At 35.5% G+C, this 13,289-nt stretch overlaps 1 protein-coding gene across 8 annotated transcripts in view; it reads left to right on the top strand.

Moving 5' to 3' along the window:
* The window catches only part of ANKRD12 (ankyrin repeat domain 12), a 128,998-nt gene that overhangs the window by 98,110 nt on the left and 17,599 nt on the right, over positions 1 to 13,289 (top strand). For all 8 annotated transcript variants that reach the window (XM_059409194.1, XM_059409193.1, XM_059409195.1 and 5 more), the window contains one exon: positions 7,533 to 12,253. In XM_059409194.1, the coding sequence (XP_059265177.1) occupies positions 7,533 to 12,253 (4,721 nt within the window). The remainder of the gene's footprint in view (positions 1 to 7,532; positions 12,254 to 13,289) is intronic.

Below are 13,289 nucleotides of genomic sequence, written 5' to 3'. Positions count from 1 at the left end.
AACTTTTCCTTCTCAATGTTAAAGCCAGTTTACCATTAAACTTACTGACCTGAGCCGAAGGCAGAGGCTTTAACCCACTGAGCCACCCAGGAGCCTCGTCCTTAGTTTTAAAACCTTATTTTCATCACTACTTTTTAGAATATCAACACAGTGTACATATATCTAGTATTTCATATGGGTTCTCTAATTTTCCTGTTCTTTGCAGTTGAACAGTCTTCACTGAGCTGAAGGAGGGTAAAGATTTGCTATTTTTATTACATCCATTCAGTTTCTGTCTTAATTGTGGTGTTAACCAGTTTATCAGTTTTTCTGATAAATACAAACACAATACATATGTATTCAAATAACTGTATAAACACTATATAAAAATGGTGCTATTGCTTAAAAATAGTTTCGGGCTGACTAAAACAGTTCAGCAACTGATACATAAGAGCAGGAGATCAATATAGGAAGAAAGGCATTTTAGTGGATAATGTATGAAAGTACAAGCTGTATGAAAATTCAAGGTGGCTTAAAGCAAATCAAAGAACAGAGCTGTGCTCCACATGACAGGTGATATTGGAACTAATGGCATGTAGATGAAATACTTGCCACCTCTTCAAATTGCTGAGTTTAAAAGGGACATCAGCAGTGAATTACCCAGATAGTATCAGTGGCAGCATCATTTGCCACCTGGATACTATACAAACTTGTAGAATGAGTAAATTTGTATTTCATGTTTATATCCCTTTTTACAGTCCTCCTGTTCTACCATATGTATTCCCACTTGATTTCTGGATTTCTTAATGTAGTTCTAAAACTCCCTCTTTGTGTATTTATTCTACACTTATTAAGCACCTACCATATGTTATAGTGAAAGTTCCCAAGTGTAAGTCATGGACTTACATTTAAAATATCTGTTGAATAATGTGGAAAACAAGCAGAAAATTACAGCTACCTCCTTGAAGGTTACTTTCCCACAAAGGACTCTCAAATTCCATAAGTAGGCCATTGTTTTCTTAGTAAGCACACTACCATCCCTAACGTCCTCCATCCCACAAACATAAAATACAAATTTTTCATTCCTGGATGCTACAGATTTAGGCAAATGCTGTTAAAAATAAAGTAATACATTACTGTAGGGTTCTAGGAAGCTGAATCTTGTGCATTTGTGTATTTAAGCACTTGCTCATCTAGAATAGGTGGAATGCATTGAGGATATGGTGAAGCAGATAGCCTTCCCTTTGCCCTTTGCCTTTTTTTGAGAAACAGTCTTTAACCTACCATTTCCCAGGTGATGAGAATAACAGATTTTTCTTAAAAATCACCTTTTGGAAGTGATGTTCCCAAAGGATATTTGAGAAATTAAATACAGCTCTTTCCAAACTATTCCAAATAAACATGTAATCTCCATAAATGCCAGTGCAAACATAGCTTCAAGACAAGTCCCCTACCCAACACCCTCCCTATAATAGGTACTACCCCAAGCCCTTCCTATTTATAAATTCTTGAAGTACTCATCCTCCTAACCTCTAATCTAAAATATCTTCTAGGTAAGTAGTTGGGAAATACTAAGAGCCACTGATCAGAATACACATAAATATGCATGTAAACTTGAGGAAGAATGAGTAGAATACACTAGTCTGGCCAATGCAAATAGGAAGAAATGAGAGGTGGGAGACAATGTAGAAAATACTGTGAAGTTGGACAAAAGCATCCTGGGCTACATTTCCTAAGGGTGAGGTAACCTTGGACAAGCTACTTAGTTGGCTCAGACTCTGTTTATATGTCTCTTAAATAGGAATATTAATTGCTGTTATGAATAAATGGTAGAAGGAGAAATCATGTTTTAGATTTTCAAAAGTCTCATACCATCTGTGGAGTTTTTATTTTATCCTCGAGTAGGGAGCCCTCAGATGAGAAGAGACATAATATATTCTGTAATGCTGGCCACATTGTGGTTAAGGTAATAACTGATCAAGGCAGAATATGATGAGAAACTGAGCTGGAACAGTGGTAGGGGAAATAGAAGATGGATTTTAAGAGATAGTCCAGAGATTGAAACTCTAAACAGTTAATTTTGGAAGTTGAGGAATTGAGAATGTTAAAAATCGCTCAGAGGTTTTCAGTTGGAGTAAGTGGGTTGATAGATGTGCTACAAAAGTGGGAAATAGTGGCTTTAAGCAGCTAAAGGAAAGCTTCGGAAGAGAAAGTAAGGAGTTGAATGTCCTCAATTTTGAGTTAGGATGGTTGGAAGGAGTCCAAGAGTGTCCAAGTTAGGCATCTGAAGCTCTAAGGAAAAGTAGAAACCTGAACTTCACTGTAAGTTCAAATTTTAGGGTCATGGTGTGTTTAGTTTTGTATCATCATTATCATCCACTCTGAGAATATATGTGACATTAGAATAATTATATGTTTCCTAAAGGTTATTATAATTCAGACATTTTCAAAGTCCAGACACTCCTGAATTTCTTACTAGACTTGTGATGTAATTGGTTTGTCAAATGCATATTGGTGGTTTTGGAGAGATTTTGAAAGAGGAATTTATATATTATCATGTCTCTGCATTGGTCACATGTGCTGGTTTTGCTGCCCCTTTTTTGGATACCATACAAGAAAAGATGGAAATGTGTGGTAGCCTTAGTAGGGAAAAAGTCAAGCCTAAGGATAATATTGACCTCAGATAACATTTAACTAAGTGTCACTAGTGTTTGTTGCAAATATCTAAACATCCCTTGAGAAGTACAAGGGCAAATTTCAAATGTATTTAAGTGTTTTTAACCAATTAACCTTTCTTATATTATTTAGCTTTTTTTATGGAGAAGAAAATGCTTTAATGAAAAATTTAATGCTTGAGTGATTGCTTAACCTTTGTATTTCTCATTTTCCTTACTAGTTTCCCAAATAAAATTGTTTGAGGTGATAAACATTAATTTTTTTTTTTTTTTTTTTAATTTAGAGAGCAAAGATCATGATCCCAGGGTCCTGGGATTGAGCCCTATGTTCTCCTGCTCCCTCCTCATCAGGGACTCTGTTTCTCTCTCTCCTACTGGTCCTACCTCTCTCAAATAGTTGCCTCTCTCTGAAATAGTGAACAAGTGAACAAGTGAATGTGAATGAGCTCAGGGGAAGGGCAGAGAGAGAGGGAGGGAGAGAATCTTAAGCAGGCTTTGCTTAGCACAGAGCCTAATGTAGGGCTCAATCTCCTAACCCCAAGATCATGACCTGCGCTGAAATCGAGAGTCAGACACCTAACTAGCTGAACTACCCAGGTGCCCCAAACATTAACAAAGGAACTTTTTGTCAGAAATAATTTGATATGTGTTTTAAATATAAATTCAAATTTACTGATTAAGTAGATAATTAAAGACTAAAAGATTGGAACAAAATGGAAAATAACAGTATAATGATAGCCATGCCATTCAACTACAAGAATTTGAGGATTTGGAGAGTCTAGGTGATTTTCTCACTGTAAGTGATCATCTCCTAAAAAAGGCAAAACCTACTTTTTTTTTTTTTTTGAAAATGACTTCCATACTGTAATTGCAAGACCAGCCCTATGTTCCTGTTAAATCAAAAGGTTTAGGGGTCACTTAGGGAAGAAAAGAGATTTTTCAGCCTGGTCTGCAAGTGAAATGGTATCATGGAGGTGTACTACTTTTGCTGAGATCACACTCCCAGCTTCGTGGGAGCAGTGCAGAGTTATTGCCACCGGTTGCTGAGGACCACCCTGCAGTGGAACAAGCTCAGTGGGTGCATGCAACTCATTGACCAGGGCCAGGTTACAGTCCTTCACTGTAGTATTGCCACACTCTCATCATGGACACTAATTAGTGTCAACCTAACTTTCTCACTTTAAAACCTACATTTTGTTGTTGTTGCTTTTAAAAATGCAGTCTTTGAAGGGTGCCTGGGTGGCTCAGTGGGTTAAAGCCTCTGCCCTCGGGTCAGGTCATGATCCCAGGGCCCTGGGAGGGAGCCCTGAGTCAGGCGCTCTGCTCAGCAGGGAGCCTGCTTTCCCTCCTGCGCCCCCGCCCCCCTCTGCCTCTCTGCCTACTTGTGATCTATATCTGTCAAGTAAATAAATAATTTTTTTTTTTTTAATGTAGTCTTTGAAAAAGAACCATAGGGAGAAAAGTATATCTGGATTGGAAAGCATTGCTTAATTACCTTCAACTGATGAATCAGGAACACAAATGACAAACCTTACATCTCTTAGGGTACACATATGTATACTCCCTTAAAGAATTTGCATTTAATCTTGAATGTATATATTCAAGGTAAGCACTACAATATAATAAGCAAAACATACATGAGATTGTATGTGTGGTATGATTTAAGTAATGTATTTAATGTATTAAATAATGTATTAATACACATAGACAAAAGACCAGAGGAAAATAGGCTGAAGAAATTATAAAGTGACATTACACAGGAGGAAATACAAACATATGTCAAAATAAGCCATACCAGTAATCAAAAAAAAAGTAATGTGTTATTTATACCTATTAGTTAACTATATATATAACTATATATAACTATATAATATATAAAATATATATTATGTATATTACATATTTGTGTAATATATGTATGTATAATATATGTATATACATAAATTATACATGTATAAAATTATATATACATATATGATTTTATATATTATATTTATATATTATATATGATTTATGTATATAAATTATATATATTATGTAAAATATATATTATATATATATATATATATAAAAAATAGGCTCTACACCCAGCAAGGAGCCCAGCACAGGGCTCAGCACAGCTCATGACCCTGAGATCAAGACCTGAGCTGAGATCCAGACCTGGACACTTAACTGATTGAATGAATCACTGAGGCATACCCTCTATTAGAGAACTTTAAAAAAAAATTTTTTTTTCTGATAATGATGTTATCTGTTATGCTAGGAATTTGGAAAACAGAAAAGTTTGGGGTGCCTGGGAGGCTCAGTTGGTTAAACGTCTGCCTTCAGCTCAGGTCATGATCCCAGGGTCCTGGGATCAAGCCCCGCACAGGCCTCTCTGCTCAGCAGGGAGCCTGCTTCTCCCTCTGCCTCTGCCTGCTGCTCTGCCTACTTGCGATCTCTCTCTCCATCAAACAAATAAATAAATAAGATCTTTTAAAAAAAAGTTTTAATAAGAAAATAAAAATCACCCATAATTCTACCAGCAAAAGTTTTAGTACAGATACTCTTTTGATGCATTTCTTGTTTCCTTTTAAATACACAAATTAATAATAATTCTATTTTTCAAGTACCATACAAAAAATTTTTTTCTACATTATTAAATATCTATAATATCAAGTAATTGGAAGCAACCTGAATGTCCCCTCAGTAAAACGATCAGTTTAAATGATTACAAATTAATTCAATGTAATATGTAGTCTGCAGAAGCAGTAATGAAGATTTAATTTCAAAAGAAAATGTGATCAGTTCAATGAAAAAAGGCCATATGTAAAATGATATATATGCTGTAATTGTATCTGCTTGTTTATGTCACAGTAATTTCCATGCCCTGAAATCCCTGTACATCTTTCGTGCCTCAACTTCAGTGCCGCCACTTTGAGAATCCTGCTTTCCTTCTCTAGTTCTCCCAAGCAGACTGCTTTCCAGGGGTACCCTTTCGACCTAGTATCTGTTGCCTTTTTAGCTATTATCAGGTTGTATAACTGGTAAAGGGGCAGGGCTGTCTTTATATTTTGTCACCCCCTCACACCTAACACTATGTACCCGATGAAACAATATTTATTGAAGTCTGATTCTTAGTGTAAAACTGAGGTTTTGTGGCATATACAAAGGAAAAAATCATTCCTAATTTCCAATAAAAGTAATCACATAATGAGAGACAATATAAATAGAATAATTATACATAGATCATAAAGAAATCCTTGAAAACTACACATAGGGATAAGTTCTCAAGAGCAATTACAAAGAAAGCATTAACAATAGCAAATAACACCCATTGTATAAGTACATATTCTTGAGGTCACTTAATCGGGACCAAAATAAACACTGCTCCCAAAATAGATGTTCCTTTTTGCAACATAAAGTTCTGTAATGTAATACTATACATTTGAATATTGATGGCTGGGGATGGGGAGCAACATCTATACAAGCAGTTTTAATTGCAAAAATATTCTTTTTTATACCATGTTTCAGTATAACTATACCACTCATTAGAATATTCTTCTCTAAAAATAAAGATTGTGACCTCGTCAGAGCTCCTATACAGTGCCCAGTACCTTACAGATGGCCCAGAATGCTTCTGGAATTTGAATTTTTATGTGAGAAGAATATTTGGGGGCTAGATCAGTTTAGAGGAAGCTTGATGTATTAAATTTATAATTTTAATAAAAACTTTAATAAATACTTAGCAAATTTATCATTTTTATAGTGAGTTTGGTGTTTCCTCCTTGGTCAGAGACCTGTTTTCTTCACCTTTAGTTAGAAGCCTGGATTTTCTTTTCAGATTGAGGCCCAATGTATACAACATACATTTCAACTAAGAAAAGATGCCCACCTAGGAAGAAGAAAAAATCTTTTTTTAAAAAATGATATAAGGGGCACCTGGCTGATTCAGTCATTGAATGAAGCATGTGACTCTTGGAGTTTTAAGTTTGCACCCCATATGGGGTGTAGAGATTAATTAAAAATAATATCTTTAAAAAAAGATGATACAGTGAAATAGAATCTGGCATGTTTTAGCTACATGTATACAACTTGAATGCAATTGAACTTCCATGCAGTTAAAGTTAATTTTCATGTACTTAAAAATGTGTAGAAATTGAGCCCATTATTTCCCCCCATTGTACTAGAGTGTTAATATACTAAGTCAAGTCTGAATTATAGATATGAAAATTAAGGAACGTAGTAGCTTTTTGCAGATCACATATGTACTGAATGTATCTGTTATAATCTTGATTATATAATTGGGGGATACATGTCTTTATTTTTTTAACCAGACAGTCATGTGTCTTGTGTAGGCAAAACCATTCACCTTTATATAAGTTACTATACTTTGTGAGAATTATTCCCTGCTGATTTTATTCATAAAAATTCTGAAAATATAAGATAATATGTGACATTTACTTAATCTCCTTAAGTTAGTGGTTCTTAATCCTTTTTGCATCAGAGAATTTTATTTCAACATTCCAGGGGGGAAAATAGTACATATATGTAAAATTTTGTATAGCCAGTGTTTCCCCTGAATCTAGTCCTGAATTTTCTGCTTTTTATATAGATGCATTTTTATATCCTGTATCTTTGATATATGAATTCTGAATTAATTATACTGTGTGCTTTTAGAAGTGTCAAGAGATCTCATTATGAAGCAGATTCTTTATAAAGGTTTTCCGTAATACTACAGCAGAGTTCTTACATGTTTTATTAAGCATTTTTTCATTGTAATTCTGAAATTTTCTTTCTGAATTGAAATAGTTACTTTATATGCTATATTTTTCTCTCAGCTTTATTTTTCTGGCTATTGTCTCTTGACCAACAACAGATTTTCTCTTTTTATTCTAGATTCTGAAGAGGCTCGGTCTGTAAATCCTTCCAGTGTTGATGAAAATATTGACTCTGAGACAGAGAAAGACTCTCTCATCTGTGAAAGTAAACAGATAATTCCCAGTAAAGCACCTCTTCCATCTGCTCTTGATGAATATGAGTTCAAAGATGATGATGATGAAGAAATAAATAAAATGATTGATGACAGACATATTCTTAGGAAAGAGATACGAAAAGAGAATGAAGCTGAAGTAGAAAAGAATAGTTTATTTACCAAACAGGAGAAAGCTTTCTATCCTAAATCATTTAAAAGTAAAAAACAAAAGCCATCGAGAGTTTTGTATTCAAGTTCTGAAAGTTCAGATGAAGAAATTCTTCAGAATAAAAAAGTTTCTGTTCCGTGTTCTGTCCCTGAAACGTCAAATTCTGATACACAAACCAAAAAGGAATATGGAGTTTCAAATGAACACAAACAGAAAGGCAAAGCTAAAAGAAAATTAAAGAACCAGAACAAAAATAAAGAGAACCAAGAGCTGAAGCAAGAAAAAGAGGGGAAAGAAAATACGAGAGTAACAAACTCGACAGTTAATACTGCACTAGATTGCTCAGAAAAGACCAGAGAGGAGGGGAATTTTAGAAAATCTTTTAGCCCTAAAGATGATACTTCGTTACATTTATTTCATATCTCCACAGGTAAATCTCCCAAACATTCTTGTGGACTAAGTGAAAAGCAGTCAACACCACTAAAACAAGAACATACTAAAACATGTTTATCACCAGGAAGTTCTGAAATGTCTTTACAGCCTGATCTTGTTCGGTATGATAATACAGAATCTGAATTCTTGCCAGAAAGTTCAAGTGTAAAATCTTGTAAGCATAAGGAAAAAAATAAACATCAGAAAGATTTCCACTTAGAATTTGGTGAAAAATCAAATGCCAAAGTAAAGGATGAAGATCATAGTCCAACACTTGAAAATTCAGATTGCACACTGAAAAAAATGGATAAAGAGGGTAAAACATTAAAAAAGCATAAATTGAAACATAAAGAGAGGGAAAAAGAAAAGCATAAAAAAGAGATTGAAGGTGAAAAGGAAAAGTACAAAAATAGAGATAGTGCTAAAGAGTTGCAGCGGAGTGTAGAATTTGATAGAGAATTTTGGAAAGAGAATTTTTTTAAAAGTGATGAGACTGACGATCTGTTTTTAAATATGGAGCATGAGTCCCTAACAGAAAAAAAATCAAAATTGGAAAAAAACATAAAAGAAGATAAATCAACCAAGGAAAAACATGTTTCAAAAGAGAGGAATTTTAAGGAAGAACGAGAGAAGATTAAAAAGGAAAGTGAGAAATCTTTCAGGGAAGAAAAAACAAAAGATTTAAAAGAAGAAAGAGAGAACATACCCATAGATAAAGAAACCGAATGCAGTTCTTTAGGAACAAATGCCAGTGAAGAATCTACAGGGTTACACTCAATGGAAAAGGAAATAGAGATGGAAAAACAAGAAAAGCATATAAAAGAAAATAAGGAAAAATCCGAGAGGCGGTTTCAGACTAAAGAAAAGGATGTTGAGAAGACTGAAAGAAAAAATTCTGAAAAAGAAAAGAAGACCAAACATGAGCATAAGTCAGAGAAAGACAAGTTTGATCTTAGTGACTGTGTTGACAGAATAAAAGAAAAAGACAGGCTGTATTCACATCACTCTGAGCGTTGCCACAAAGAAGGAGAGAAGATAAAAAATATCACCACTGTGAAAAAAACTGATGATAGAGAGAAAAGTAGAGAAAAGATCGATAGAAAACATGACAAAGAAAAACCTGAAAAAGAGAGGCATTTAGCAGAAAACAAAGAAAAGCACTTGATAGAAAAAAAAAACAAACAAGCAGACAATAGTGACTATACTAAATCAGAAAAGAGCAAAAATAAAGAAAAAGACAGGGAGGTAGATAAAAAGGAAAAATCGAGAGATAAAGAAGGTGTAAATATAACTAACACCAAACACATCCAGGAGGAGAAGAAGTCAAGTATAGCAGACAGTAGTAAAGCACAACATGAGAAAACTTTATCCCTTAAAGAAAAAACAAAAGATGAACCTTTGAAAACGCCCGATGGAAAAGAAAAAGATAAAAAAGATAAAGACATAGACAGATACAAAGAAAGAGATAAGCATAAGGATAAAATTCAACTAAATAGTTTACTCAAAGTAAAATCTGAAGCAGATAAGCCTAAACTTAAGTCATCACCAGCATCAAAAGATACTCGACCTAAAGAAAAGAGGTTAGTGAATGATGATTTAATGCAGACAAGTTTTGAACGAATGCTAAGCCTTAAAGACCTAGAAATAGAGCAGTGGCACAAAAAACACAAGGAAAAAATTAAGCAAAAAGAAAAGGAGCGGTTGAGAAATCGGAATTGTTTAGAACTTAAAGTGAAAGATAAAGAAAAAACAAAGCATTCGCTAGCTGAGTCCAAAAATAAAGAACTTACTAGGTCAAAGAGTTCAGAGTTGACTGATGCTTATACCAAGGAGAAACAGTCTAAAGATGTTGTAAGTAACAGATCACAATCTGTTGATGCCAAAAATATAACAAATTTAGGGAAGTCATCTTTTGTTTCAGATAATAGCTTAAACAGATCTCCTAGATCAGAAAGTGAAAAGCCAGGTCTCAGCTCCAGATCTGTATCCATGATTTCGGTTGCTAGCTCAGAAGATTCCTGCCATACCACAGTGACAACCCCCAGGCCTCCAGTTGAATATGACTCTGACTTTATGTTAGAGGGCTCAGATTCCCAAATGTCCTTTTCCCAGTCACCATTTTTGCCAGTTGCCAAATCTCCTGCCCTTCATGAAAGGGAATTAGATAGTTTGGCTGAACTTCCAGAGCGGATTAAACCACCATATACAAGCCGACTTCCAACATCCCATCTCCGATCATCTTCTGTAGAAGATGTTAAACTAATTATAAATGAGGGGAGACCAACTGTAGAAGTTCGAAGATGTAGTATGCCAACTGTCATTTGTGAACATACAAAACAATTCCAAACAGTATCAGAAGAAAGCAGTCAAGGTGGCTTAGCTGTGCCAAGAGATACTTGTCTTTCTCCCAAATCTGAGGTGCCCTCAAATGTGCCTGAAAGAGAACTTTCAAATGTGTCTAACATTCATTCCAGTTTTGCTGCCTCTCCAACTAGATCTGTAAGCAGCAAATACATTTCAGCTGATATAAATGTTATCAAGAGTACTGCTCCAGTGGGCACTTTAATGGACAGTCCTGTGCATTTAGAGCAATCTAATCAGGTTGGTGTGATCCAAAATAAATCATGGGAGGTGCCTAATGACAGACTGGAGTCATTAAGCACTGGTGACTTGAGCTGCCCAAATTCTAGTGCACCTGATCAAGATTCTTCTGTTCAGGGTTTTTGTAATTCTGAAAACAAAATACTAAAAGAACAGAACACGGATTTTTTATCCCTTCACCAGACTGAACTACCAGGAAACTCTTGTGCTCAGGACACAGTGTCCTTTCTGCCTTCACAGCAACCTTGTTCTTTCCACAGCCAATCACTTTCAGATGCTGAATCTGTTTCTAAACATATGTCTGTATCATATGTTGCCAATCAAGAGCTGGGTATTGCACAACAGAAAAATGCAGTTCAAATTATGAATTCTGTTTTAGATACTGATAATGAATGTACGAAAGAAATGGAAAATACTTTTGTCCTAACAGATGTCAAAAAGACAGATGCCTTTGTCCCAGTGTACTCTGAAAGCACTGTTCAAGAAGCATCGCCAAATTTTGAAAAGGCTAATACTTTGTCTGTATTACCACCAGAAAAAGACTTTAGTGGAAGTGATGCTTCTTCCCAGCTAAATACACATTACACATTTAGCAAACTAATGTATAAGTCTTCCAGTGGCCATGAGGTTGAAAGTAGCACTTCTGATATACAGGTTATTTCACATGATAAAGAAAACAAACTGGAGAGTTTGGTCTTAACTCACCTGAATGATAAATGTGATTCTGATTTATGTGAAATGAGTACAGGGATGCCAAAAGGAAACCTAAATGATCAAGATAATCCAAAACATTGCCCTGAAGGTGAAAAGTGTTTGCTTTCCATGGAGGATGAAGAATCACAACAAAGCACTTTATCAAGTCTGGAAAACCATTTACAACAACCGGCTCAACCAGAGATGCATAAATATGGTCAAATAGGTAAAGTAGAATTAGAAGAAAATGCTGATGACGATAAAACTGAAAACCAGATCCCTCAGAGGATGACTAGAAACAAAGCAAATATGGTGGCAAATCAGAGCAAACAGATTCTTGCTAGCTGTACACTATTCTCAGAAAAAGACAATGAATCTTCATCTCCTAGAGGAAGAATAAGGTTGACTGAAGAAGATGACCCCCAGATTCACCACCCACGGAAAAGGAAAGTGTCACGTGTACCACAGCCTGTGCAAGTGAGTCCCTCTTTACTGCAAGCAAAAGAGAAAACTCAGCAGTCTCTGGCAGCCATTGTAGACTCCCTGAAACTAGATGAGATTCAGCCATACAGTTCAGAGAGAGCGAATCCGTATTTTGAATACTTGCACATAAGGAAAAAAATTGAAGAAAAGCGCAAACTGTTGTGTAGTGTTATTCCTCAAGCACCTCAGTATTATGATGAGTATGTGACATTTAATGGATCCTATCTCCTGGATGGAAACCCCTTAAGCAAGATTTGCATTCCCACAGTAAGTAACGTCACTTAACACGCATCTGCTGTCCAGTAGAAGTATGATGCAAGTCATTTACGTAGTTTTAATTTTTATAGTAGCCACATTTTAAAAAGTAAAGCAAAACAGATAAAATTAATTTAAACATTTTATTTAACCCAGCATATTCAAAATAACTACTTCAAAATATATCAGTGTAGAGAAGTTGTTTATGAATGAGACATGTTATATTCCTCTTTTTTTTTGTACTAAGTATTAGAAATCTGGTGTACGTATAGTACCTCTCGGTTCAAAGTAAATGCATTCAATAGCCATGTGTGGCTAGCGGCTACCTTATCAATCAGCACTGGTCTACAGTGTTTTCTTTTTCCTTACGTGCTTTTCCTTCATCCCCAAAGAGGTATGCTTTTATTTCGCTGACTCACTTACACGTGCGTCTGGAACAGTCTTCTCTGGAATTTCCCTCTGTTGAGCCTCTTCTTGCTGGTGTATTCTTAATATTCTCTCTCAGTTGGCCTTTATCCACCCATTCCAAACATACTTGTTTTTCCTTCATCCTGGGGAGAAAAAACTTACCCTGTGACTGTGCCAGTTTGTCACGATCTCCTTGTCTCTTTCCTTTACTACCACACTCTTGAAGAGTAGTCTATGCCTGATGTTTTCTCTTTATGACTGCCTATTTATCCCTTACACCATATGCACAGATCACCAGTGAGCTTGTGGTGCCACATTTGTTGGCCTCTTTTTCTTTCGACTTGATCTTTGTCACATTTGACATTGTGACCATCTTGTTCATAAAACTTGCCCCTCCTTGGTTTTTTGATGGTACGCTCTTCTGGTTACCTTGCCTCAATGACATATCTTTTTCTCTCTCTTTTAATGACTCCTGTACCCACCCTTAAAGCATCAGAGTTCCCTAGGAATCATTCTTCAGTCAACTTTTTGTCGTTGTGGTCTTGGCTATTCCTGTGGTTTCAGCACTCTACCACGTGTCAGTTTAGACCCCTAAAATTCTTACCTTAGCCATGTCATCTCTGTTGACCTCCAGAATCAG

The sequence above is a fragment of the Mustela nigripes genome, chromosome 8 (assembly GCF_022355385.1).
Source record: "Mustela nigripes isolate SB6536 chromosome 8, MUSNIG.SB6536, whole genome shotgun sequence".
In the NCBI taxonomy this organism is placed as follows: Eukaryota; Metazoa; Chordata; class Mammalia; order Carnivora; family Mustelidae; genus Mustela; species Mustela nigripes.
This window is presented reverse-complemented; position numbering and strand designations above follow the sequence as displayed.